This window comes from Falco rusticolus, chromosome 5 (genome assembly GCF_015220075.1).
Source record: "Falco rusticolus isolate bFalRus1 chromosome 5, bFalRus1.pri, whole genome shotgun sequence".
Classification (NCBI taxonomy): Eukaryota; Metazoa; Chordata; class Aves; order Falconiformes; family Falconidae; genus Falco; species Falco rusticolus.
In genome coordinates, this window is record NC_051191.1 from 23,135,838 (window position 1) to 23,161,715 (window position 25,878).

The window sequence follows — 25,878 nt, forward strand, 5'->3', positions numbered from 1 at the left end:
CAACACAGAGATTCGTAGACCAAATCCTTATGAGGAGTCACAAGGGAACATTGTTGGGATCTCTGACCCCAGCTGTGTCAGTGCTGCTGTAACCATTGCAGCTCTGAGATCCAGGACTATTACAGGCTGCATCTACCTGAATCCTTTGTACCCCTGTTTCCTCCCAGTGACAGTCAGGACAAGAGCTCTGTTACGGCCAAGACTTCAGTCATCCAGTAGGAAGCACAGGAGCTCAGCAGAGCTGGTGAGGATTCATAGAGGGAATTCACTGAGCCAAAATTAAGTTTAGACTTAAAAGTCAAATAAGCTTTTGCAGAAAAGCTAGTAATGCACCTTCCTCAGTATGGAGTGAGTAGTTTCTCTGAGCTTGGTTTTTATAGTCTCACAAAGGGTATTTTGAAAGTGTGTGTTACTTTCCTCTCTCTCCTTCCAAGTGCCTAAATTTGAGGATATATCCTTATCTCTAAATGACAAGCAACACTGAATGGGAAACTATTTTGTTCTGTCATTTACTTCTCATTTGGTCCTGTCACATCCTATCTTTTGGCACTATGTATTTTCTTAGTGTTATGAGCATATATCTGTGCTCTGTGTGTGAGAGTGGGCGTCTGAAATGTGTTTGCAAAGGTCCTTGATAAAAAGCTTTAACAACTAAAATTATCAGAGAGGCATGAGTGAGCTGGTCATGGTAGATCTGAACACCAGCAGGCAGCAAGTCATCTGTCTGCAGAGACATTAAGCACTAAAGAAATGAGAATCACCAGGTTTTTACTATTTACCTAGGAGGGAAACTGCTGCTCATTTCAAGGAGCTAATGTTGCTTGCAGATTTAGCTTGAACACCAGAGGGAACGTAAAAGCGACAGCAGTGGAGTACCTCCACAGATAATGTTTCCCTCTAGAAGCACAGTATGGTTCTATCCAAGATCTCCTCATTAATCCTTTCTCTCATTCTTGTTTTGCAGCCAAAGCTTTTGGCCAAGGAGTTGCTTGACTTGGTGGCATCTCATTTCAACCTGAAGGAGAAGGAGTACTTTGGAATTGCATTCACAGATGAAACGTAAGTGCTAGAAATCAAAGACTTAAGAGGCAACTCTTAGATCACAGGAAATTTTGGCAGATTTGTCCCAAGCAAAATGACAAGGGCAGAAGGCCTGTGTACTCCAAGGTCCTAGACCAAGGTGTAGGGAGGCACGGACCTCACATCAAAGTCTGTCCTGTACTGCCTCTTCTTCAGAGGGCTGGGGGCCTCTCATGATGAGTTAAGCAGGCCAGAGGTGTACACAGGCAGTAACAATCTCTTCCTAATCCCATGTTCAAAAAGTTGGTGTCATTTGGCATTGATAAAAGGTTACCTTAAGCTCTCATGGACTTCAAGATTCACTCGCTAGTTCAAAATTATTACTGGATTGGTGGAACTGTTCAATTAAAGTATTAATCAGTTTATTCACTCAAGCAGGCTTAAAACTAATGCTAAATTATTTCAAGGAAAGGAGAAAAAAAAAGCAACCTCAAAAGATTATTATTTCTGATGTTTTAGAATGCAGATTAAAAAAGGCAAAGAAGAAAGTGTGGGAAAGGAAGGGGCTGACAAATTTAATCTGAATTAAAAGCATTTTTAAATATAAAATTTCCATTGTGGAAAGAGTTTGACCTTACCAGGAATCACACAACAGCCTTATGGCTGAGCTAAACCAAATGATGGGATGCTGACACTGCAGTCACCTCAGGTAAATGTTGGTTGTTCGCCTTGAACCCCAGCTCCCAGAGTCACAGTATTACCACAAAATGGTAATTGAGGTTTTGTCTCAAGACAGGCCATTTCTACCCCCTGTTTAAAAGTCAAGTATAAAATTAGCACTGGAGAAACAAACATTAAAGGTCTGCCAAATGCTATGATTAGTCCTAGACTGTGACCTCTCAGTACTACTGCACAGTTCCTGATACTTTTTTCCAGCTGCCTGTTTTCTTTCTGTAGTTAGATTGTCCTCAGCATATGGACTACGTCTGGTATGCACACCCACCATACTCCACCTAGGTTTGCAATGGAGGGGTGGGGGGATGAGGGGTGTATATTAATCAGGAAGAGGCTTCCTGCACCTAAATTGTTTACAAATTGTTTTAAAAAACCAAGATTTTTCAGGCCAATGCTGTGTTCCCAGAGCAGCTGAGTCAGCAGTATTGCTGTCACGAGCCAACTCTGCTCTCCTGCTGAAGTGGCAGGGAATTATAAATTATCTGCTGGAATAATGATTCAGGATTGGGTAATCAGAGGCTTCTGGATAATTGCACAAATATCCATATTCATCTCAGCAACGATTGCCCCTCTAGAGCCAGTCCCTTTGGCAAGCACCTGCCTTGGGCAGCCTGAGGCCATCTCAGGACACAGCTCCCAGGATGAAGGAGTGCTCGGCATCTGGCATGCAGAGGCAGGACCCGAATCAGAGAAGATCCCAGAATCCACCCCATCTTACTGACATGAGCAGCTCAACCCTGCAGGAGATCTCCAACCCAATAAAAATTAATGAGACTGGTCCTCAAAGGAGGAACAGCAGGAGACACTGACAATTTATAAAGCACAAGGAGGAAATTGCGCCTCACCAAGGCGTTATTTCTTATTGGAGAGAGCAAGTTACTCAGTAGGTGCTGCCTGAGGGGTGCAGGAAAGCCATGCAGGGAAGCCAACACAGACTAAAAGATGAAAATTTTTCCCTTAGCAGTCCTAACAGCACAGGTTAAAAACAAGAAACACATGTTAGGGTGCAAACAGATAGCAGCTGAGCAAGTCCCAGTTCTCAGCTCAGCTGAGTGGGCACAGGGCTCCCCTGGGAGTGCAAGGAAGCTAATGAGGAGGTATCAGCAATTAGGGGGACCCCAGTCTGCCCTGGGGCTTCCAGGTTTAGCGTCGAACAGAATGAGCAAAGATCTGGGTTAGAGATGGGAGGAGGCATGAGAAGCTGACAGAGGCTGTCAAGGCAGTGCTCGAAGATGCACAGTGGATGCAGATGGATGCACACTGGCTAGATGGGATTTCAGAGGGTGAGGTAATGGCATCTACTCACCTGGTCACTTCCTTGTCCTGTAGTCAAGATGGAGCAGGGTGCGTTTTAGGAGATACTCAGCCAGTCTGGTTGAAAAATTTGGGGACACCCTCATTAAATCTATTAAACAGAACCCAGAAGCATGCCAGTAAGCCCTAGCTGATATGAAGCTTGGTCTGCAACCCTTCTGCTGTCCCATAGTGAGTCTGACCTTTGCATTGAGGCTGCTTCAGTGCCATGAAAATAACCTGGACAAAAATATTTCCTCTTCAGTTGTAAAAAGCTTTGAGTAGGGTTGGCACAAACAGCAATTTTATTTGACTGAACACAGACCAAAAAAAATACTTGGAGGGGGTTGGAATGGGTCTTGGAAATAGATGTCCCATATCACCTACAGAAAATAAATTGACCTGTCTGTACCACAGATTTTCACCTGCAATGTGAAATGGGAGTTAAAAAAAAAAATAATCTTTTCTTCCAAAAGTAGGAAAAACAGTGTCTTAATGTGTGTTTGCAGAGCACCTAACACAGCCCTGTAGCTGATACAGACCAGGCGCACAAAAAGAAACCCTTTAATCCAGTGATGCAGGCCCTCAGGGATTTCCTTCACTCTTCACTGAGTTTCCATGTGCCTTACGTGAAGGGAACTCATAACCAGCTAAAACAGAACAAGCCTGGTTCATAAACATAGTCTGGGGTTGGCTAAATTGCAAGTTTAGAAAGAAGAAAAGCCACTAAAGTATTAAATCAATTCTTCTATTTAAGAGTAAAAGCTCTGTGAGAGTAATTTATTTAGAAATTATTTGGACTGGGGATTTCCATTCATTAGTTGTGCTCTATCATGACAACCTAAGAAGAAAATCAATAGGAACAACCTTTGCGTTGGCGACTTAATAGTTTCTTGTGATAATATAGGGTCATTACTGCGTTCAGCATGACTAAGATTAGATTGTCAGACTATTATGGAGGAGAGAATAACGCCTCCTATTTTAATGATCATAGGAACGTTTTATGGTGTGAGCCATTAGCTACGGGAGAGCACAGGTCAAAAGGGTGTCCCTGTAAAGCACGTGGGGCCAAGCTTCACATGAATCCAGAAGAGCTATATGCTGGTTGATTAAGAGTGAAAAGGAATAGGGAAAGAGTTTGGGTCTTTTTTTCAGTTCAGCTAATCATGAATCTTCGCTAACCACTCTTTCCCTTGGCAAGAGCTCTCCCAGCATTCAGTGAGAGCAAGTGGTTGGGATTACCCTTCTGTTCACTGCAGACACCCTGTCTGGGCCACAGGCAGGTTCTCCATGTCCTTTAGCTGTCCTTAGATGTGAGCCACCTGCTCCATGGAGAACTACCAAATTTTGCTTCCCACAGGTTCTTTCTGTGGGTCCAACCAAAATCTGATCCAAACCCTTTTGGTCCCTCACCAGAGGAGAACCTGCAGAGCAGCTTCTTCAGCTAGCTAATATACAGGATCAGAACCGTAAGGTATTGAGACCCCTCTTTTTTGTATTACACTTGTGCTAGAGACTGTACTAACATGATAAGGTAATGACAGAGAGTGCCCTTGCTCAGCCCAGGATCCTATGGCCAAGGGGAGGGCAAGGGAAGAGCAGGGTACCACTCTTCCCTGCAATACTTTCTTATCTCTGGAAACTGGGGAAAAGCCTATTTCCACCCTGCAGCGATGTGGCAGAACCAAAATAAGGGGCCAGACATCCTGTGTCCTGGTTGAACAGTCAGTCCAAAGGCGGGTGCAGCTCTCAGAATAACATCCTGCTCTGGCATTAGACCAGTTCCTTTGTCACCAAGTCCACCGTTTTGCAAAATCTGTATAGTCAAACTCATATAGCTCCTTTAGCTTTACATCCCCTTCAAAAGTATTTCTGTTGAAGGATTAAGACCTTAAGCAAGAAAATCTTAAAAGGGTTTTTTTGTTTCTGTTGTGATCGATAGAAATGTAAAGTAGTTTATATGGTTTCTATTATGTGAGTTGTTCTTTCTCAGTGTCCACTCAATTCAACATGAGTTTGACATCGAAGGGGTGAGAGCTGGTTTGTTGGTCCAAATACCTTTATAACACAAATCAATGTGGATCCACTTTTCAGAAAAGTGGACAGTAACCAGTAAAACTGTATTAACAGTATCACCTGAAGGCAAAGTATTCATTGATGTACCACTCTTTAATGAAAGCCCTGATGAAAGAAAACAGAACTACTGCATGCAATTGACAATATAAACCCTAGCCACCACAATCCATACTCAGCCTATAACCTAAATGGACTCAGTTTCTTTTTCTAAAAGCGATTACATATTTGTTACTGATAGTTTAACTGCCAACATGAGTACAACCAACTGAGAAAAATTATCTGGCTTCCAATATTCAGCCTCCCTACAGGTCACCCAAAATTGTTTGTGCCATTATTTGTGAATACACGGCTATAAATAGCCAAATGAGCAAATCAATGGTGATAATGAAACAAAAGCTACTTTGTGTCTCTAAATTGAACCGTGAAGGAAATCCAGCTAGATACAGGCATGTATGAATGGAATCGCAGTGCAAGCTGCCTAAATTGGTCCATGAAAACTGTCAGGATTACTACATGCCTAGGGTTATATGCCTGTACTTTTCTCTGTCTTACATGGGATTGTGCTCCATGAATAGTTCTGCTGAAGACAGGAAGACGACTTCCAGAGCAAAGCGTTTTGTGGTGTAACAGCATTGGAGTTTGGCTCCCCGATAGACCACGTTTACAGATGGATGCCAGTGACTGTTCACTGCTGCTGTTCTCTACATGCCACACATGCATGCTTGAAAACAAGGAGTTAGGTGACAATCTGCAGTGCAGAAGCCCTCAGTGATGAAAGATTGTAAGTGGTAATTGAGTACAGCGAGCAGTTAGCTCCTGGCAGTGATTTAAGTGACCTTCCTCCTCTGAAGGAGCTTTGGAGTTAAGCTCCATGCAGATGAGAGCAACGGAACTCTTCAACCCAAAAACTTGGTGGCAATTAAATGTGTTATTCAGTGTGCACAGCCATGTAGGTGTACAACATAAATATGTAACCTGGTACGTATACATTATATTCTTTTCATACCGATTGTATCAATCAGTTTCTCAAGTTAAAATGCAGTGAGAATGAAAAGAGCAAGTCTTTTCAAAATAAATACCTTGAAGTGAATTATTGTTCTGCACACCATGGCTTCTCAGCCCTTCGTTGTACATGTTAGGCAAAGCCAGACACTTCTGTTGAATAAACACAGAGGTAGACAGTAAGCCCATTGTCAACAAATGGGTCTGGGTGGGAACCAGTGTGTAATGCCATCAGCTGCTGGTGGCTGCTGCTTTGGTGATACAAATGCAGCTGGACAGGTTCAGGGTAGGGTGTCAGGCAGTGTGGCTTTTCCTTGCTCTGACAGTGTTTTGTACCATGGTCTATATGGTTAAATGCTTATTTTGTACTTCGGGTAGAAATGGGTGAGCATGTCTAGTTTCAATCCCCACACATACTGTGGCCTCCACAGTTAATTTCAGCCTTCCTGAGTCCTGTTAAAAGAAACATAATTACACTTCAGGACAAAAAAAGAAAAAAAAAATCCATAGGAAAAAGAACAGATTTCAAGAAAGGTGATGCAGCAGAAAAGGTGGACACCTCTAATTTTTGGATGCCCAGATTAAGAATCTTTCAGTGGGGCTTATTTTCTAACAGCCTGGAGCATCTGTCTTCTAAAAACCAAGCCTTGTTAAATTATGTATCTGTGCTGAACAACAGAGCACAATGCAGGGATCCTGCACTAGCTCTGGGCAACTGCAACCCGGCAGCAGAAGTGATTATAGGAGAGTCCATCTTGCTGCATGCCTAACAATGCAGCCTGCTGAGAACAAGAACAGCTAGCCCATAGCCCCAGAACCATTCCCATGGCCGTCCTCACCCCTGATCCCAGGCAGTATCACTGCACAGCACTGTCCCAGGCTGGCCAGACTTGCCCTCAGCCCATGCACTGCACTAGAGACATATAAAATGACTAGCTGGGCTTGAAAATCTACATTGTGTCACCGCTCTCCAGCAGCCACACTGCTAGTAAGTCTATGCTCCTAATACACAATTCAGGCTGCCCTTTACCTAGAGAAGAATAAATAGAGAAAAAAATTATTAAAAAACTTTTATCTAGAGAAGAAATGGATTAAAAGTTAAAATATCTTTGAGAGAAACGAATAGGTGTCCAGAGCAGGGGATAAAAAAGGTTTTGTTCTTTTTTGCACACCAGAACATGTCCAGGATGAGTTTGAAAAGTCACCAGGTCCACATGGGTCACTTGTACCTAGCTGAGACATAGTACTCTTGCAGAATAGATGCAAAGACTGCTTAAATTGAACGCTTGACTTCTGTATGGCAAAATTTTAGGTGCGGTAGCTTCTTTATCAATGTCTGATCCTGAACTCACTGGAGTGATGAGAGGAGCTCACAAGTAATTTTGAATCCCTTAGCGCAAAGCAGCATGCCGCACTAAAGTGAGCACACCGCTGGTCTCCAGGGCAGCCTGGAGCTACCTGGGCTTGAAGATCCCAGAGCTGCCCCACCTCTTCTGCATCTACATAAGCCAGGGCAGCTGTACAGAAATTCAAACTGAACTCAGGTGATTCAGAGCCTCCTGAAACTGCTATTTCCCCCTTTATTTATTTTTCTAGAAAAGATGGAGTGGAGGAGCTACAAATCAGGTTAAATTGCTAAACAGATGTTGTTCCTTTACTTTCCAAAGGGACTTCTCAGTTGCCCAAAGCACACACACTGCTAAGGGCAGACCCTTGCAAAAGCTGAGTGTGTTTGCTGACAAGGTACACTGCTAAAGCTTGTAGCAACCCTAGAAGCTAATTTAATGCTTTTTTAAAAAAAAACAGCCTCCCCCCTCCCCTTTTTTTTTTATTTTTTCAGTGGTGTGAAGAATTATTCTTGAGGATTAGCATGAGCTAGCGAATAAGCACTGGAATATAGCTCAGGACATCTGAGTTCCATTTCCTGCTTTATTTGCTGCAAGATTCTCCCCAAAATCACTTCATTCTCTCTCCTGTTGCTTGTCTAGACAGCAGAGTACTGAAGGCAAGGGCTGTTTCTCCCTCTGGGTGAAATCTGGTCTGACTGAAATCAATAGCAAAACTCTCACAGGATGCAGCCCTAGCATCCCTGAAGGCAATGGCAACATTCGCCAGCTTCAGTGGGGCCTGAATTTTACCCTATGTATTTCCACAGTACCTAATTTAACAGGGCCTTTATCTCAGCTGGGGAGTAAGATGCCCCTGTAATACAAATAATGGTATTTATAAAATACTTTCCACATGCACACAGCACTCTACAATGTGGGGAACGTGACAAAGAACAGAGCTCCTGTCCAGGAAATCTTCCAGCAGCAAAGCACAAATGGATAAATTATAGGAGAAAATAATAGCGACAGGTACTATCTAGGCAAAAGAAAAGCAGTATGTGGTAATTGGAGCTGGAACGCTTCATGGAGCGGCTGTTTTTCAGGAGCTCTCTGAAGGAGGAATAACGAAGGCTGGGCAAACCTAGAGAGGCTATTGCAGGCATGTGGGTGGTAGATAAACTGTCTGAGGCTGTAGAGTCAGGTTTAGCCTTGAGTGAAATACTGCATGCATCGTGGAAACTCTTAGCAATAAGGATTTCTAATGAAAATCTTGACAGACTTTTAATGATACAACTGCTCCAGGGGGTTGTAATAAAAAGGTGAAGCCATAACATTTTGGGCTGTCCTGCCTGCTTGGTGCTGCCAGCTTTCACCCTGACAGATTGAACTTTAGCAGTTCAATTCCCAGGCTGAAATGTTGCCAGGATTATATCGCCTCCGCTCCTCAAACATTTATTGTGTGTTTTTCAAATATCATGCAATAGCTGAGGGCAAATAGCATGTGCTTCAGTTCATCTTCTGTAACACCTCAGACCTCATTTGCCATGAGTAGCGAGAATCCTCTTTGGTGCTGGGCTCAAAACTGTCTCTTCTCTTGCCAGGGGACACTTGAACTGGCTTCAGCTGGACCGCCGGGTGCTGGAACATGACTTCCCCAAAAAGTCAGGACCAGTTGTTTTGTACTTTTGTGTCAGGTAAGTGCATGATAGCAAGCCCTTCCCATGGGATGCAGCTATGGACAACCTGTTCCCTAGAGGCCAGGAAATGCAGCTGCCAGTTTCACACACTGTAGAAACACCTGTGGACAAATTAACACTTTTACAGAGGTTTCTTCTGAGCTGTAGTGTAAATAAGTGTAAGCTGTAGTGTAAATTTACAAGTATAAACAAGTAGTAGCCACACTAACACCCATAGCTGTCCACAGAGAAACCTTGTATGAGGGCAAGACCAGATGTTGTGTCTTTACATTTTTATTTGCGGGTTTTGAACTCCTGGGAAGTCCAAGCTGGGTAGGGCTGCAGAACAAAGACTTCTTTCTGCCAGCAGAACCAACCTGAGCCAGCCACCTGGAGGGAGAACACTTGCTTCCTCGCTGGTGAGCCATCCGTTTCCTCTGGATTGCACCCAGGGTGTGCATTATGTCAGGGACCAAATTAATACTGGTATAGCTCTGTTGTATTTGCCTTCCAGACTCAACCGCATAATGGTATAATGAATTACCTCCAAACAGCAAATGATGACATTTCACGGCAATCAGTTGGCTTCTGCATGAGCATAGAACATATTCATAGACTACACTGGACCAGACTACAAAGTTTTTAATGAAAATGATGGTAGTTTGGGAGAATTTCTCTTCATCTGGGAATTCTGTGAAGAACTGATAGCGTTTGGAAGCCACTAGAAGCTGCCAGTGCTCTTGTGTACACACTGCCTTGTCTCCAAGGGAGATATTTTCTGAGAAGACAAATTTGCTCTTGCAGCTTTAAAACACCCAGGGAGAAGCTGAGGGTTGGGATGGCATATGTACAAAATTAAGTTGAGGGGTTTGACTTGCTTATAATGGATAGCTCATGTCTAGAACTAGCCGGTGCAGTGTTACTGTGTCGTCTTCTGTTAGCCTTTCCACTCCAGTGTTATATTACATCTGGCATCATTCTCATTCATTCCATAGTACCCACAAAAAATGAAGACCTGCTTTTGAGTTTCTTCCCTCGAGTGAAGCTTTTTTCCCCAGCATAGTGACTGTCATTCATTTAACTTGAATTACAAGGGAAGCTTCTTAAAAGAAGAGACTCTTTGTTGTTATGTCCTCATATTTAGTGATGGATATACCTCAGAGCAAATCAAGGCTGCACAGAGCCCCATGATTCCAGAACTGGCCTGCTGTTTCCCAAGAGAAGAGCTTAGTCTACATTTTGGGTGCTTCAAACCATAAGGGTAGATCCATAAGCTGGACATTTCCCGTGTGTACAATCCAGATCCATCTGTGCTTAGAACTACACAAAACTCTTGGTGCTCTTCTGGAGAAGTGCTGGACTTCTAGGAAAATTAAAAAAAAAAAAAAAAAAACCAGCAAAAACTAACTCATTAAGAACAAAGCAGCTCTATTATCAAGCATCTTGCCTAGGAGCCAAATTGAGGAGCCTGTGCTAGGACAAGGATCCCATGGAAGGCAGGGAAAATCTCTGACTGAGCAAGAGCTAAGTGCAGATTTTAGGAGCGGAACTGCTAAATGTGTGAAAACCAGTGCTACTGAAGCACTCTCATACTCATTTCAGAGACCACTCAGTGAGCATAAATATTGCCATCTGTATTGTTTTATGAAAGTTGGCAGCACAGTGGAGACAAGTCATTCTAGCAGGATCTTAGCCAAGAGAGATCTTAGGACTATGGATCCATACAACAGTTGGTAAATGAGTGACTTCTCCTGTTCCGGAATCGCAATCCATAGGGGAAACCCATACGGGAAAAGTCAGCATTCAATGTCTGAAAGGGAGTGTGTGAAAACCAGACTGACTATGGGATTATACTCTTATTTGTGGTAGTAATGAGTGGATTGTCACACTGGGTTACAATTTGAATTGGACTGGAAGGCCAGATGCCTCAAGAGTTAGGAAACGGCATTAACTTTCTATGGCTTTTCTACTGTTTATTTCCCCTGTGGATGTCAAATGCTGGCAAGAGGTTGCAAAAGTTTCCCAGCACATAAAGAGTTCCCATGTCCATCCCCAAATCTCATCTGAACAGAAGGCAATTGGAGAAGAAATTCACTCCAGCCAGCTGGCTGATGTTGGAAAGACCCCACATACCTGTCACCCAGCAGTTTCAGTTCTAGCTTGGGAACTAAAGCAAAGGCTGAAGGAACAGTTGTTAAGAGACCCATCTATGGATGGGGGTTTATTCTCAGGTGCACAGAGGCTTGCAGAGCCATCCATATCCATACCATAAGCAGAATGTTCTCTCTCCCCTGCTGCCATGAGGTGGAAAGCAGAGACAGCTAATGCTGTACCATACCTAATTACAAATGTGTTAATTTTTAAGGGACAGGGTGCCCATGACACCTACTATATCATTGGTAAAGGCTTGCCTGTGTTTGCCGATACCTTTCTTTGTATTACCTCTCCCCAGCACTGCAGCTGAGAAAGCTTAGGTTAGTGCTGGGGGTCCTAATTGGGGAGATAGTAATACAAGTAACTGGATCTGCCAGATGTTCATCACAGAGAAATCTGTTTACTGTATCAGGATTTAGTAATCATGTGGGTTTTCCCTCTGTTCGAAATAAATGTACAATTCAACCACACTGGGTAACTACTGAAGACATGAAGCTTCAGGCAAGAACAGTAAACGGTAGTTTGTGAAGAGGAGAAGCTACAGAGGAACCATTTTCCCCTTTTATGTGACCATCAAATTGTTTTTACCCTTAGCATGCCTGCAGCAGCGTTGATGGGCAACATGCCTACCAAAGATACCACCGTTTTTAGATTGCTCTAAAAGTACATTTAAATGGAAGCATCCCTTTTTAAGTAAAGGCTTCTTGGAAGAACCGTGCTGAAAATACAAAGTTTCACAAGCTTAGCAGTGTGAAATTCTCCTCCCTTATTTAAATTTCTGCAGCACTGTTGAAGCTTTGTCTTTTGACACACATTTCCTTGGGGTCTGACATTGTTGAACATTGATATCCAGTGTCCTTACTCACTTCTGTAATCAAAGACCAAAAATTTTACAGTACTGTGTCAAAGGAGGAGGATTTTCTAAGGATGTTCTTAGCAGTAGTTCGGGAGAAATTGCTTCTGCCTTTGTACACTTGCATAGCTAACTGCAGCCTCTCTGTCTTCAGTTTGTCATCTAACGCTTCTCTGGAAGCTTTCCGCTGAGAGCAACATAGGAATCTAGAAAGCAATTCGGACTGTTTGGGCAGCTGTGAACTGCCCCATGGCTATTCTTGTACAATATTATTTTATAAGACTCTGCTAATGTCCCTTCATATAGCTTTAAAGCCATACATGAAAGCAAGAGGGAGCACCACGTGTCTTGCAGGGGAGGTGGGATGTCTGGCAGCAGGATGGGAGTAATATTACTTCTCATCTTAGAATTATCTTCCCCAGCTGGCTCTCTAAAGCCCTGGTTGCTTGGTTGTAGGTGAAACTCATTCCCTGGCTCAGAGGGTTTACAGTGCAGATAAACCAAGCCAGATGAGAGCCACAGCTAAAGTGCAGGAGAAGCAAAGGATGGGGATAAAGGAAGGAGGGATTGCTTGACCAGGTGATTTGACAGAGGTGCTCTGAGACCAGAAGAGGACAGCAAAACTGTACCTCACAACAAGAGCTGCATGGTAAAGGGCAGGAACCTAAGTAAAGTGTGGAGATGCATGCAGCAAGGAGATCAGAGGAAAACAGAGCTAGCAGGGGTCCAGTTTAAGGTTGTTGTATTTTTGGCAGTGAAGGCATTTTGCTCTGACTCACTCAGGCAGGAGAAAGAAGGCAAAGTTACTCCCTTTGAAGGAAGGCAGAGTTACTCCCTTTGTGTAAATCTTGAGGTGACAGAGGACCAGAGCATAGATACGCTGTTTTTTCAGGGAAAGTGAAGTTGGCCAGGCTTTGCAGTGAATTCTCACCCTCAAACAACGGCATTGCGGGATTAGCAATCGTTAGCTAGGGAACCACCAGCATGGGTCTGATCTCTTTATCTTTGGATGTTTATCATGCTGTTAATTTATATGAACAAGCTTAGCAAATATAATTCACTTCACTGGTGGATCTTTTCCCAGGAATGAATATATGTTTCCTCAGAGTAGCTCCACCAGCTAAACAGTGACAAGCCACTGCTGAAGTCGTCATGCTAAATTAGAACATCTCTCACGTGGAAAGGCTTTTCTTTCAGAAAAGCATGCAAAAAAATGTGAAATAAATCCTCAGTATCCAAATACACTCTGGGGCTGAGTTTGTATCTGTGGCCCAGCAGTATTCCCACAAAGGAATGCCTGTGTTCAGCAATGTCTGGCATGTGTTCATACATACTGGCTAGGCTGAAGTCAGCATGGGAGCCATGGGGGCTCAGGACTCTCAGTATTGAGGCCAGACATTTTGTCAGCTTACCACAGTTACTACAGACCAGTGGCCTTAAATAAGAGTCCAGCACTGAAACACAGAGCGCAAAGCTCATGTGTTTCAGTGCTTTCTTTAACCTCAAGGAACACAGCTCTGTGTGCACTGGCAGTGGTCCAGGTCTGAGGCAGGTGGGACAGATGTCTGAGACAGGACTCACCACACCAGACCTGAGATGTTTACCTGGTATATGGCTCTGTGTTAGGGCTAATTAGTGTAGCCTCCCTGTATAACCACTGGAAAGAAATAGGCACTTTTCAGGAGCAATTAATCTGACTCCTTTTAGATGACTGCTTTGGAATTCAGTAAGTTGCAGTCTAAAATGCCTATGTCTCTTCTCAGACCTCAGGCCCCTGCTCAGATGTAGGCTTCTACATTGTAGCTATGTCTTTTCACCTGATAAATCCCCTCTGTGGGCATCAAGGGCAACCTATAAATTCAGAATATTATTTCAGAGTTGGCACAGCCAGGGTTGAGGAGGCATTTCCGATCTACGAGGCTTTGCCTGACTACCTGAATGGAATTGGACCAGATTTCAGCTGCATTATTAAGGCCTTATGCTATTTTAATTCTTCAGCCCTCCTTTATAACCCAGTCTTTAAACCTGTATTCCATTAGAAAAGGACTAATGTTAAACTAAAAGAAGCAGGAGACCAAACAGTTGACCCTGGAAGGAAGAGGCAGTCGTTGCTAGTATGGGTTGTTCGTAGGGCTAGATGGACCTTACAACTTGTTGCTGAAATGCATTACTACTTCCCACATTGGCCAGAAGACATGTATGGGGTGCAGATTCACGGCACGCTGCTCCCACCTTTCCCGACTCACTCACACAGCGATGCCAGCCCACTATGGTTGTGTGCACCACTCACTTCCACTCAGCTTTGCTCCTCTCCAAGAAATTAGATTAGGGGGTGGTGATGACAGCAGCCTGCTACGGCAGGAAGAGTGGAATAGAACCACACTAAATTAACCAGAGCAATTTATTTGTCGCACACGTAATGGGCTGTGTTTCTCCATCCACAGTTCTCCGCATCAGAGGGGGGTATGTGGCACTCCACCGCTTTGCTCCAGACAGAAAATGAGGAATCACCAGCTCCTGCTTCTCCCCTCTGAGGAGGAAGAAGCAGCAGCCCTCTCTCTGCCCCATGGTGTGAGACAGGGGTTTACCGGAACTGGGGAGAGAGGCTTGAGATTATCAAGTACATCAATTTTGCAGCCAGGGGAGGGAGAGAGAAGTGGCAGTTTGCTCTGACCCATGGATATGCTTCATCTCACCTGCTAGCACCGAGGAGAAGATGCTGGGGGAAAATATACACAAATCTCTGCTCCTCTGTTCTTCCCTGTAACCTACAGACCATTCTGCAAGGGGAGCTGCAAGGAGGGCAGTGCTGGACACCACATTACCATAGAGCTTGATCATCCCAGCAGAGTTCGAGGAACTGCCCTGAGATGTTTCAGTACCTTGGAATGCTCTGTCTTCATCCTCACAGCTAGCTGGCTTTTCTTAGAGCTCCTTCCAGCTGTGCTGTCTCCTTCACCCGCTCTCACTGCCAGTACTGAGCCAGTAACTCCCCATAGCAAGCTCCCAGGCAATTTATGCTACATATAAGGGAACACAAAGAGCCATCTCCTACTCACATTATATCTCCACAGTTCCATGTACTGCTGAGGTGCTGCTGAAACAATAGCAAAAAATCAGAATATTAAATCCACATAATCAACCCAGTCTAACCAAGCTGCTTCAAGGGGTTCCCATGAGCTGCTCTGTCTCTAAAGTCCAGCAAAACTGTGCCATAACCTGAGTCTCTTTGTACAGCATGTGTTTTGCTGGCTGGTGTGTGTCAGCTGTGTGTACACTAAGCAGGAAGACCCCAAAAGCCAGCAGCCCTGCAAACCCCCTCCTCCCGCCCAGCCGCAGTGTATAAATACAGTCGCTCAGACCTTGTTTGTGCTGGAAGACAAGGCTCCCTGCAGACAATTTATTGCAGCCTTCTCAGGGTGGCCCCCTGCTCTGTTCACCCGGGGGAAGGTGTAATAAATTGCCTGCAGGGAGGCTTAGCTCCTCAGAGTCTCTTTAGAGATATGAGAAACTTCTGTCCAGTCAGAAGATTTACTTGTGTGAAAACTGACCTTTGCTTGAGGAAGGGAACTAATGGGGCTCTGCTACTTAGCACACAGCTCTGAGCTAAGTCATCCATTACACGCACATCTTAATAGCAGTCTGGCTCTTGAGTCCCATAACACCATTTCTGTTTTCTGCTTAACTGGGAATATATTTGTGTAAGTGAGCTATGTTTAGAGAAGGGGATAAGTTGTTTTTCCTTTCCATTCAGCCACCGAAGGGGGAAGAACAAACAGAATTCTAAAAATTTATTGTTTTGAGCCACATTTTGAATGTGTTGATGCTAGTAGCATTGTCTTGTCTAATTTTGGGAAGCATTTAGACAGCATGATAGGTACTATGCAGAAATGATGGATGCTGTCAGTGTAGGATTTGTACCAGATTTGGATCAAGCAGCAACAGCTATGTCAATGCCTACACTGGGTCAAAGCCATGCAGACATTGTACCTTACACCAGTGGGTGTGATTTGCTGTCATCAGTGAAGCAAGTAGAAAGGTCGGCTATGAGGGGTCGTCACTGTGCCATTGAACAAAGGAGTAGAGCCAGTAAGTAAAGCCCATGCAGCTTTCACAGCTTTGTGTGCTGCTGACAACACAGTGGAATGGCTGGAGGTATTTCTATTCCTGAAATGGTTCAAGATCCTCAGATGAAAAACGTTCCACAAATGCTGAGGGATGGTGTTATGCAAGACAGTGCAGCCAGTGAGTTACCTCTAACAACCAAGATGTCACCCTTGGTAAGGATCAAAAAGCAGGAAGAACTGGGCTGATGCTCAGGAGAGTCTGGAGAAGTTACCCTGGTGACGGAGGGAGAGGAGGGGAGGAAGGCAGTGAGATGCTGTGGTTCAGTCACTGCTCTCACCTCATACTTGGGACAGATAACATCACTCTAAGCCAAGAGGAGCTGCAACAGCCTTTTTGTACAAAGATGCACTTCCCTTGCAAACTAAGCTCCATGGGACATTTCAGGGGTGGAGCAATTTGCAGAATAAATTGAGCTGACTTGCTGCTTTTATGGCTTGCTCAGACCTAGTTCCCCACCCACTGGGAGGGCAGGGGACTGTAGTGAGGTCAGTGCCTTTCCAGGTGATGCTTGATGCTGTAACCAAACATCAGGAAGGAATGTGCCTGAATTACCACCTTGATTCCTTCCCTTCTCTGCATTGATATTGGAGCACTCTGCTGTTTGCAAAGACTTCCAGGATGTACAGCCAGGAAGAGAGATGGTCTCTATATATTTGAAAGCAAATCCCTTAGTGTTTTGTACACGGAGAAGATAAGGCATAGGAATGAGCAAGTATCCCCAAAACACATGGGTTTACAGGAGTTCAATGGGCCAACCTCTTACAAACACTGAGGAAAATGGATGGGTGGCGAGTAAAGATGCAAACACCTTCGCAGTACAGTTCAGTGTACATAGTACAGTGGGAAAAAGAGAGGGAACGGAGTCAGGTTAAAGAATATCCACAGCTTTTTTTTGCTTTTTTTTTGCCTTTTTTTTGTTAGCTGCAATTCCCTGTATTCCTGGTATCACATTCACCTACCATTTTGTGGCTTTCTTGCACATAAAAGTTGACATAGGTCTCTTTTGCTGTGTCCTGTTCCCTGCATACCAGTCCCAGGTGCTAGGTGGCAGGGGCCTGAGCATGGCACAAACACAGGGGACAGGACATGGGATCAGAATCAAAATAAATGCAGAAGGGAGGTAAATGGAGCTTTTTAGCACCACTGATTTTCATTCCTGGCTGATAATTTAACAGGTCAACTAGTGTGACCATTGTCTACTTTAAGTGTCAGCACATAAAAGTGTGTACCCATGACAATTAGCAAACAGGGATGGCATATAAAAGGAGCTCTGCAGCCTGAGCTGCTCAGCATACTCATTTAGCATGAGACACTGGACATAATGACATCTGCATTTAAGTCCATTATGCTGATGCATGTGATTTTTCTTTTCCTGGTTAGCCAATGGCTTCATATTTTTCAAATTATCCTCTCAGGTTTTGAATGACATGGTGAGGGATAATGAGCCAGACACCAGGATGGATGAGGCAGAAAAGGGGTCTTCTCCTTTATCTACTGCTTTGTAATAATGAAAGAAGAGGCAGTCCATTGACAGAGCCAAGGAGCTCTGCTGACAGCTCTGTCCTGCATCCTAACCAGAATAGAGTCACCCAGCTGGGAAGGACATGGAAGACACCCCTGCCCGTTTCAGTCCTTTCTCTTGTGTTGCAGTGCATTTCCCACCTAGGGCAGGAGGAAACACTGGGGAAAGTGAGTGCACATCAAAACCAAAATCCTTTTGCTTCATTCTGACTATCTTCCATGAAATCTGGTTTTACTCTTTTTTCTCCTTTTTCATGGGAAAAATAATGTTTTCACCACAAGAGAGAAGACCCACCTGGGATTTTTATTCTGGAATTTTTCCCATTTTCTGTTTATAATAGGCCCAAGAGGGGTGTTTTGCCTCCCTGCATGGAAGCAGTATCACAGGACTGGAGGGAAGGTACCCCGCTGGCCAATACTGAGTCCCCAGCTTCTGCCCTTTGGAAAAGACAGGAACTCACCCAGAAACCACTGTCACACGGTTGTCAGTCACCTTGATTAGCAGCAAACATCCTCAGTACCATCCCTGGCCTCCCCATCACTGCCTGGCACTGCTCACCTCTTTTGACCAGCCTTCTCACACACCATTGTACCAGCACAACTGGGGCATGTGCATTGCCATGTTCCTTGCCCAGCTGCCTCCTGTGTCCCTGCGGCCACCCCACTTCCTTCCTCTGAAAGCAGCAAGACTGCTGAGGAGTAAGGCTTCATAGGACAGTAACAAGAGAGTGGTTTGCTGTGCCCCTGCCTAGCCTGGGCTCTCCAGCTGGCAGACGACCCTTTGTCCTAGTCAGGGCTCCAGTTTCAATTAGTTTTTTCTGTTAGGGCCTCTCCTCAAGAAGATGCTGTTCCTCAGCGAAAGCAAGTGTTGAAACCTTTCTGAGGTCTTCCAATGCCCTTTCAATGTTTTCTTTTAATTTTCTTGGAAGAAAGCACCACTGCACCAGAAGGGGAGTTTTGGAGTATTTCTTTTTGGTGAAAAAATTGTTAGTTTTGTTGTTAGAGCCTTCTGGACCAGCTCATTCCCACCAGCATCAAACTTCACAAGAAGTAGGATGATATCACTGCTCCAGGACAGATCTACACCTAAAGTAGACAAGACATCCATTTGCTGCGGTCATGCTTCAAAATATGATTATGTTGAAGACCACAGTGAAATATTTTTACCATTTGGTATGTTTTGCTTGGAAGTATACACAGGGGCTTGTGATCTTGAATGCTACAACAGTATATTTACATAGTCAGGAACTCAGCTGCTCAGAGCCTGGTCCCTGGTAGGTGACAGATGGCCAAGTTTAGGTTGACAGTATATGTCCAGGGCTGTGTGTTAGAGACAATGCAAAGTATTTTTTGTTTGACAGCTTCTTTTGGTGTGTGGAGTTTGGGAGTGCTGCTCGTTTCAAATCTCATTGTCCACACAAACACACCACCAGCTCAGATGCTTCTGGAGACCTTTTACCTGATAAGTCCTCCTCCTGTCCCCCTGCAAGGATGAAGTGCTAGTGATCAAGCATCTTCCCAACACTGCTAAATTTGCTCATCTGCACACACACAGCTGAGTTCACGTATGAGGCCAGCACCAGTGGCCAGGGATTCTCCATCTCCTGAAGAACCAGTGATCAAACTGATGAGACCAGGGCCCAGTCAGGCATTTCTCCCTGCTGCAAGTCAGAGGTGGGCCTGTGTGTAGTGCAAGGGAGAAATTACGCTAGTGCCAGTTCCCCTTCACCCACGGACCAGGAGTTTCCACAGCTGCTTCTTACAAGCATTGCTGTATAAATGTCTGTGCTTGGCTGGCTACGATGGGAATTGCCATTCATCATGGTGTGAGGGGGCTTAAGCTGTCTCAGAGCAAATTGTCAGTTACCCAACACTTAATATAGAGCAATCTGGTCAGTACGAGACATGTCCTTGCAGCTAAAAAGCCCTAAACATTTCACATGCAGCCGCTTCTGAAGTCTTCCAAGACACTTTCTGCAACACTCATTATTATTTTCCTGCTGCTGAGAGGGAGCAGTCACGATATGCACTTTGTGTTCATTACCCAGCATAATATTCACTGGTCTATTTAATTAATGCTTAGAAAATGTATGTGATGAATTATAAGTTACTAGAGGTGGGGAGGGATGGGGAATGCAGGAACATATTAACATCAGCTGATCTTTTAAACATTTTCAAAAATTATTTCTTTGGGGTTTATACTCACAAAGTCTTGTGGGGTGTTCCTGCAGCTGCCTAATTTCTCACAGCAGCAGTTGCTGCTGGCTATCAAGAAACTTCTTGCAAGAGCTGCTTGAGGCAAAGCTGCTTGTTGGCTGTGTTGCAAGAGATGTAGGTAGCAGAGCAGAGGTGTTGGACACACTGTACTGCCTGTTTCTCTGTGCAGCCCATCCATTATTTCCTGGATACATCATCTTCACACCACATGGAGGAATGCTGCTCTCAGGGGAGCCCTCAACAGAAATCTGAGAGTTGCCTCTTAAAACTGATGATCTTGAAACATGCCATAAGAAAGGACTTAGAAGCTTAACAGGCAAAACAGACAGAGGGGAGCAGAGGAAGGAGGAGCATTTTCTAAACACAGCACAACAGCCCAAGAAGCTAAATGATTTTCTGAAGGTCATAAAGGAAACCTGTGTCCAAATCAGGAATTTAACCCAGATTTTTTCCTTGGTTCATTGCCTTAGCAGCTGTGTGCTTCTGCCTGCCTCCTTAGTCACTGACACTGGTCATCATGAAGTGCCGTTTCCTTCACTGTATTTGGAAAAGGTGGTAACAGGAGGAGGTCTGACAGAGGTTCACATCAGTGCAAAAGAAGGCTGCAAGGATCTTTCCCTCCCCTTTCTGTGTTGCAGCACCAGCTGTGAATTCAGGGGAGTCTGCACCAGTTTTGGCTTTCTGAGCTTGCCACACAGAAAATCCTGTAAGATTTCTCTCTGCAATTCTGTTTTAAGTAGCACCAATTTTCTGGTGCATGTGTTTTGCGTTTATCTGGGTGCATATGTGAGAGCCAGTAGCTCCCCAGCACACTCTTCACTCCGGAGATCACTTGAGAATTGGGTTTTCTTTGTGAAGATGAACTATCATGTGCAGGCTCTGTGCTCTGAGAGACTCAATTTTGTAGAAATAATGACCCATGTATGTGTCTTATGTGGAAAGCCTCAGGAAAGATCCTTACAGCCTTGAGAAAGGCAATATTGCCCTCTAGTGATGATGGGGACGGTCTCGTTCGATCTGATGAAACAAAAAGCGTTTTGGCTAACCTTCACTGGGATTCAAAAATAGAATAAATGTTCCTGTTTTATTCTGACTCTGGAATTAAAGATCATACCATCACAACTTGGAGAGCACTTGTAGTGGTGATAAGCAGAGGAGGTTCTTCAAGAATCATAGAATGTTTAAAATTATCATTTTTCTCCATGAATTCAGCAGATGGAAAGCCAGCTGCACTCAGAGAACAGATCTAGTAAGAAGGTTCCATTTTTAATGCAGTATCTTTTTTGCATTTCTAAAGCCAAGTATATTTTTATTTGGCGGGGGGGGGGGGGGGGGGGGGGGGGGGCGGGAGGGGGACGTAGCTTCAAGGACAGGAGGTGAAACCCAGTGGAAACCAGAAAAAAAATCAAGACAAAATTTAATCTTTGTGCTTTATGATCCCTACATTCAAATGCAGGGTTCAGGTTCTTTTTTTTATCTGGGGTTTATTTTTATTTCTCATTTGAGCTATTCTGGAGGAGGAGAAGGAGGGATAATAGCAGGAGCACTTCAGCAGATGAACAGGAAGAGCTCAAAATGTTCCTCTCACTCTAGTAAGCAAGTGGTTGGTTTTAACTGTCAGGAAATAAACTGTTTTGAAGAGTCTTCAGAAGACACTTATAAGCACTACAAAGCTTTGACCTTTACCCCTAAGAAGGCTACATTTAAGGTCCTCAATTCTGCAAATAGCTCAACATGGACAACCCCTCCAGTGCTTGTGTGAAGCCCCAGGAGTGTCAGCAGGTCTCTAGCCCCGCTCCCTGGCAGCGGGGTCAGAGGGTAAGGTTTCTCTGTAACTGGACCTCACATCTCAAACCAGATTTCTAATGTATAGCATTTTTTTAAGTTCCTGATGCAGGCAGTATTTCTCTGGCACCCTCCCTATTCTAATTGCCTCTGACAAGGCACGACAGTACTGGAATTTATGTAAGGAACACTGCTGCCACTGTACTGCAACTTAAAGATCACTATAAAACAGGGTGAGCAGACAGATGCATGGGTTTTTCCTTACTTAAAACACAAAGTAAATGCAAAATTCACCTTAATCATTCACTGAACCTATCCAGGCTTTCCCTGTTACTACAGGAACACACAACGTACTTGCATATACATATACATACATATGCATCAGTCATTAGCTTTGACAGTATCCTGAGCTTTTTTCCCCAGAAGGTCAGAAGGCAGAATTAAGGACTGGAGTTGATTGAAGCCAGTGACAAAACTCTTATGGAGTTCACTGCCAAAGGATCAAACCTTCAAAGCAGACAGGACATGGAGCAGTGAATTCATTCATACATATCATGGACTTTCAACATAGCTGCAAATACTTGGGGTAATTAGCCAATGCAGGAGAATATATTTTTCTGACACTGAGGGTTTGGGCAGGTCAGCTTTCTACTGACATCTGAGAAGTCATCTCAGCTCAGAAAAAGGAAAAAAAAATATATTATTGGCATTCCCAGTCATCGCCAGCACTGCTATTCATAGTACTGGTAGATTGTGCAAGGTCCTTGGTTACTCTGCATCCATAGCTACTAAAATATGTAAAGAAGTCTTTATAAAATTTGCCCTATGTAGAAGCTGAAGTGGGCAGGGAAGGAGCCCAGAAGGGGTTAGTGAATATTTCTGTTAGTGAATATTTCATAAGACGCAGGTCAATAGCACAGAAATGGGCAAGTTGGGTAAAGGAGTGAAGAAGAAATGCCAAGATGGGATGGAGAATGGAGTTTATGAGCAAGCAGAATAAAGGATTATTTGAAGTTTAAAAACAAAACAAAGGATTATTTAGAAACAAAATCATTCACTTGATGATCCGATTCCTTTCGTATGGCTGAGGTGGTGGTGACTGATCATGTCCCAGACCGTGCAACAAGCCTCTTTCACCACCCCAGTCTGCCATAAACAAAGAAACTTCATTTTTAGTATACTCATCATAACTGTTGACCACGTTTTTCACTTAATGAGTGCGTTTTCATGTTTTGCCCTAGTTCCCCTTGTGTCTCACCTCCCTTGCTTTCCCTTTCAGGTTCTACATCGAAAGCATCTCCTACCTAAAGGACAATGCCACCATTGAGCTGTTTTTCTTGAACGCCAAGTCCTGCATCTACAAGGTAAGGACTCGGTGAGGTCTGGATGGCACTGACTCAGTGCCACCCACAGACCAGGTGGGCTGAGACACCTGGGTCTGCACTCTCTGCCCCAAAATTGGTGTTGGTCGTGCTCAGACTTTGAGATACATCCTCCTCTGCTCACTCTCCCTCTCTCCTCTGTCTCTAACCGCTGCCGGCACTTGGCAGCACCTTCCCTGTCCGAGAGGGGTTCTGAGGTAAAACACCCCTGCAAGTAACTCTAGTGGTGTGCAGGAAGGAACCTGCAGCTGCTAAAATTATAAACTGGGTTCTGTTTAGAAGGAAATGACTGGGTTTGTGTTCGAAAGCCGCCGCGGGGATGCCGTTTGGCGTTCCCGCCCGAAGAGGGCGGCAGCTGCCGCGCGGGCGCCATCTTCTGGGCCCGGCGGGAGCGTGTGGGGGCAGCGGGCGGGCCGAGGGGGGGCTGTGAGGTGGGGGCAGGGGGCGTGTGAGGGTGCGGGGGGGGGGGGAGATGAAGCCTGTGTGAGTGTGCAAGGGACGTGTGGGAGTGCAGGTGGCAGTGTGAGACGGGACCTGTGTGAGAGAGTGTGCAAGGGACGTGTGAGAGCAGGTTCCTGTGTGGGTGCGAGAGTGGGGGTAGGCATGGGGGGCTGAGGGGGGGGGGGGAGTGACCGCACGCATGTGGGCCTGCAGCTGTGCAAGTTCGCGCCTCTCTGAGAGTGTGAGTGTGTAAACAGGTTAGGGATGCGAAGGACTACATGTGTGTGACCGAGTCTTTGTGGGACAGGGGGAGTGAGTATGTGTGTGAGCAGGGGTAAGGGTGTCTGTGGGTATGTACTTAAGATCACTTTGTGCAGGAATAAGCCATGCACAGAGAAATGTTTTTGTACCAGGAATAGCCCTGCCTGGTAGGCTACTGAAAACACCAGCCTGCTGTCACCAGCGCTGTAACTCAGAGCTGCCCCTTGCACAGCACTCCGTGGTGCGCCAGAGATAAGGCCATCCTGTGCCAGAGATAAGGCCATCCTGGCACGGCCTCTGCTCCCCTGCTGGAGTGCCCACCGCAGAGCTGTGAAGCTCATCCCTCCGATGCCACAAGCCAACCATAGAAGCAAAAGGGCAGGGTCAGACAAGTAAGCAGGCCCAGAACCCGCTGAGGTAGAGCTGGCTGCCTGTGGACTCAGCCAGGTGTGCTGGACAGGCAGCTTGGTGTGTGGGACTGGGAGAGGTTTTTCAGCAGCTGGGATTCCCTGGGAGGATCCCTCCTCTGTGCTGGCAGAGGCCATTCCTGGTGACTCACCTTCATCTGCCAGGGAGGAAGTGGTATGAAAAGACAGCTGTAATCAGGGAGTGATTGTACCACCATCCCAGAACCCTTGGCAGGTTTGTGACCTGCTAAGCCAACTAGCTTACACCCAATCTGCAGCCTCGCTTCCTGACATCAGCACGCCCTACAATGCAGGGACAAATTTCACATCTTCTAAAATGCGGGGTAGAAGCCAGAAAATGCCTTTTTTTCCAGTGCCCAGGAAAGAGGCAGGACTGCGGAGCTGAGCCGTACAGAGCTTTGCTCGCTGGCAAAGCTGCAATTAGATGTGCTTAGTCAGCCCTCTCCAGCAACAAGTTCAGTGAGCATCATATTTTGGTTCCTGGGGAAAGTTCCTTTTTGAAGTATTGCCAGGAAAAGCTTATACTGTTGTTCTTTTTTTGGAGAAACCTTAATAAGAAGAAGGGGCAGGGGGGAGGGCAAGAGAGAAAAAGTGCCTACAGATCTAGGTTGGTCTATTTTAGTCTGACCTCTCCTGAAACCATTACTTTGCACATTCAAGCTGACTGTCATCTATATCCAAAAATAGCCCTGCTGGATTCCCAGCTTCCCATGCGGGTCCTTCCCCATTTGACTTCCAGCCACAGTAATCCATGCTGTGCTATTAGAAAAGGTGCTGAATTTGAAAGTTGGGTGTAAAGTCTCTGCTAAGATGCAGGGCAAGCACCCAGCCAGTATGGCTGGAGGATTCATCTCGGCGTAGCAAGGGGGATTTGGTGTCTAAGCACAGCCAGTGTTCGTCGTCCCTGCAGCTAGCACATGGGGTCCCAAACCTTGAAAGCTTCCTTGGTGCACCAAAAGTTTTCTTGTTGGACTTCCCGTCATACCTTCACTCCAGGCTCCCCTGCAGCCCAGGAAGACCATACTGTGTATGATGCAAGTGTAGCTGATAATGCTATGCTAGCACCTCAGACCTTCCCCCATTGATTATTCAGATACCCCCTGCCAAACATCGCCATGCACAGGGCTGTTTGGGCTATTTTTCAAATTCTTTTGAACAAAACTGTGGCCTGTTTAGTGTGGAGCTGCTTGTCCACTGGGATGCCAGCTGGCTCTGTGTTGGGTGCTGCACTCTTCTGGCTGTGCCCACCACTCCTCCTCACCCACCTTTTTGTATGAGACATTCATGGACCCACACATGCAAACCCTTGCACAGGACCAAGAAGCCACAGCTGCCCAGAAAGGCCAAGCCACATTTGTACTACCAAATGAGACAGGGCTTGGCGGCAGGTACTGTCTCTCAGTCAGTTAGGCTGTTTAATTACTAGCACGTTCTGGCACAGGTTTTGGCCTGTGCCAACTAGCCCTGTCCTGGGCATTGCTTGGGCACTCTCCAAGGATGAGCACCTGTTCCCAAGAGGCAATACACTGGAGATAACTCCATCTGGAACTGGGAGAGAGAGGAAGAGTGTTTAGTCAT

At 45.2% G+C, this 25,878-nt stretch overlaps 1 protein-coding gene across 6 annotated transcripts in view; it reads left to right on the forward strand.

Annotated features, from left to right (window-relative positions):
- The window catches only part of FRMD4A (FERM domain containing 4A), a 386,235-nt gene that overhangs the window by 278,881 nt on the left and 81,476 nt on the right, over window positions 1-25,878 (forward strand). For all 6 annotated transcript variants that reach the window (XM_037390648.1, XM_037390649.1, XM_037390650.1 and 3 more), the window contains 3 exons: window positions 965-1,059; window positions 9,056-9,148; window positions 23,068-23,152. In XM_037390648.1, the coding sequence (XP_037246545.1) occupies window positions 965-1,059; window positions 9,056-9,148; window positions 23,068-23,152 (273 nt within the window). The remainder of the gene's footprint in view (window positions 1-964; window positions 1,060-9,055; window positions 9,149-23,067; window positions 23,153-25,878) is intronic.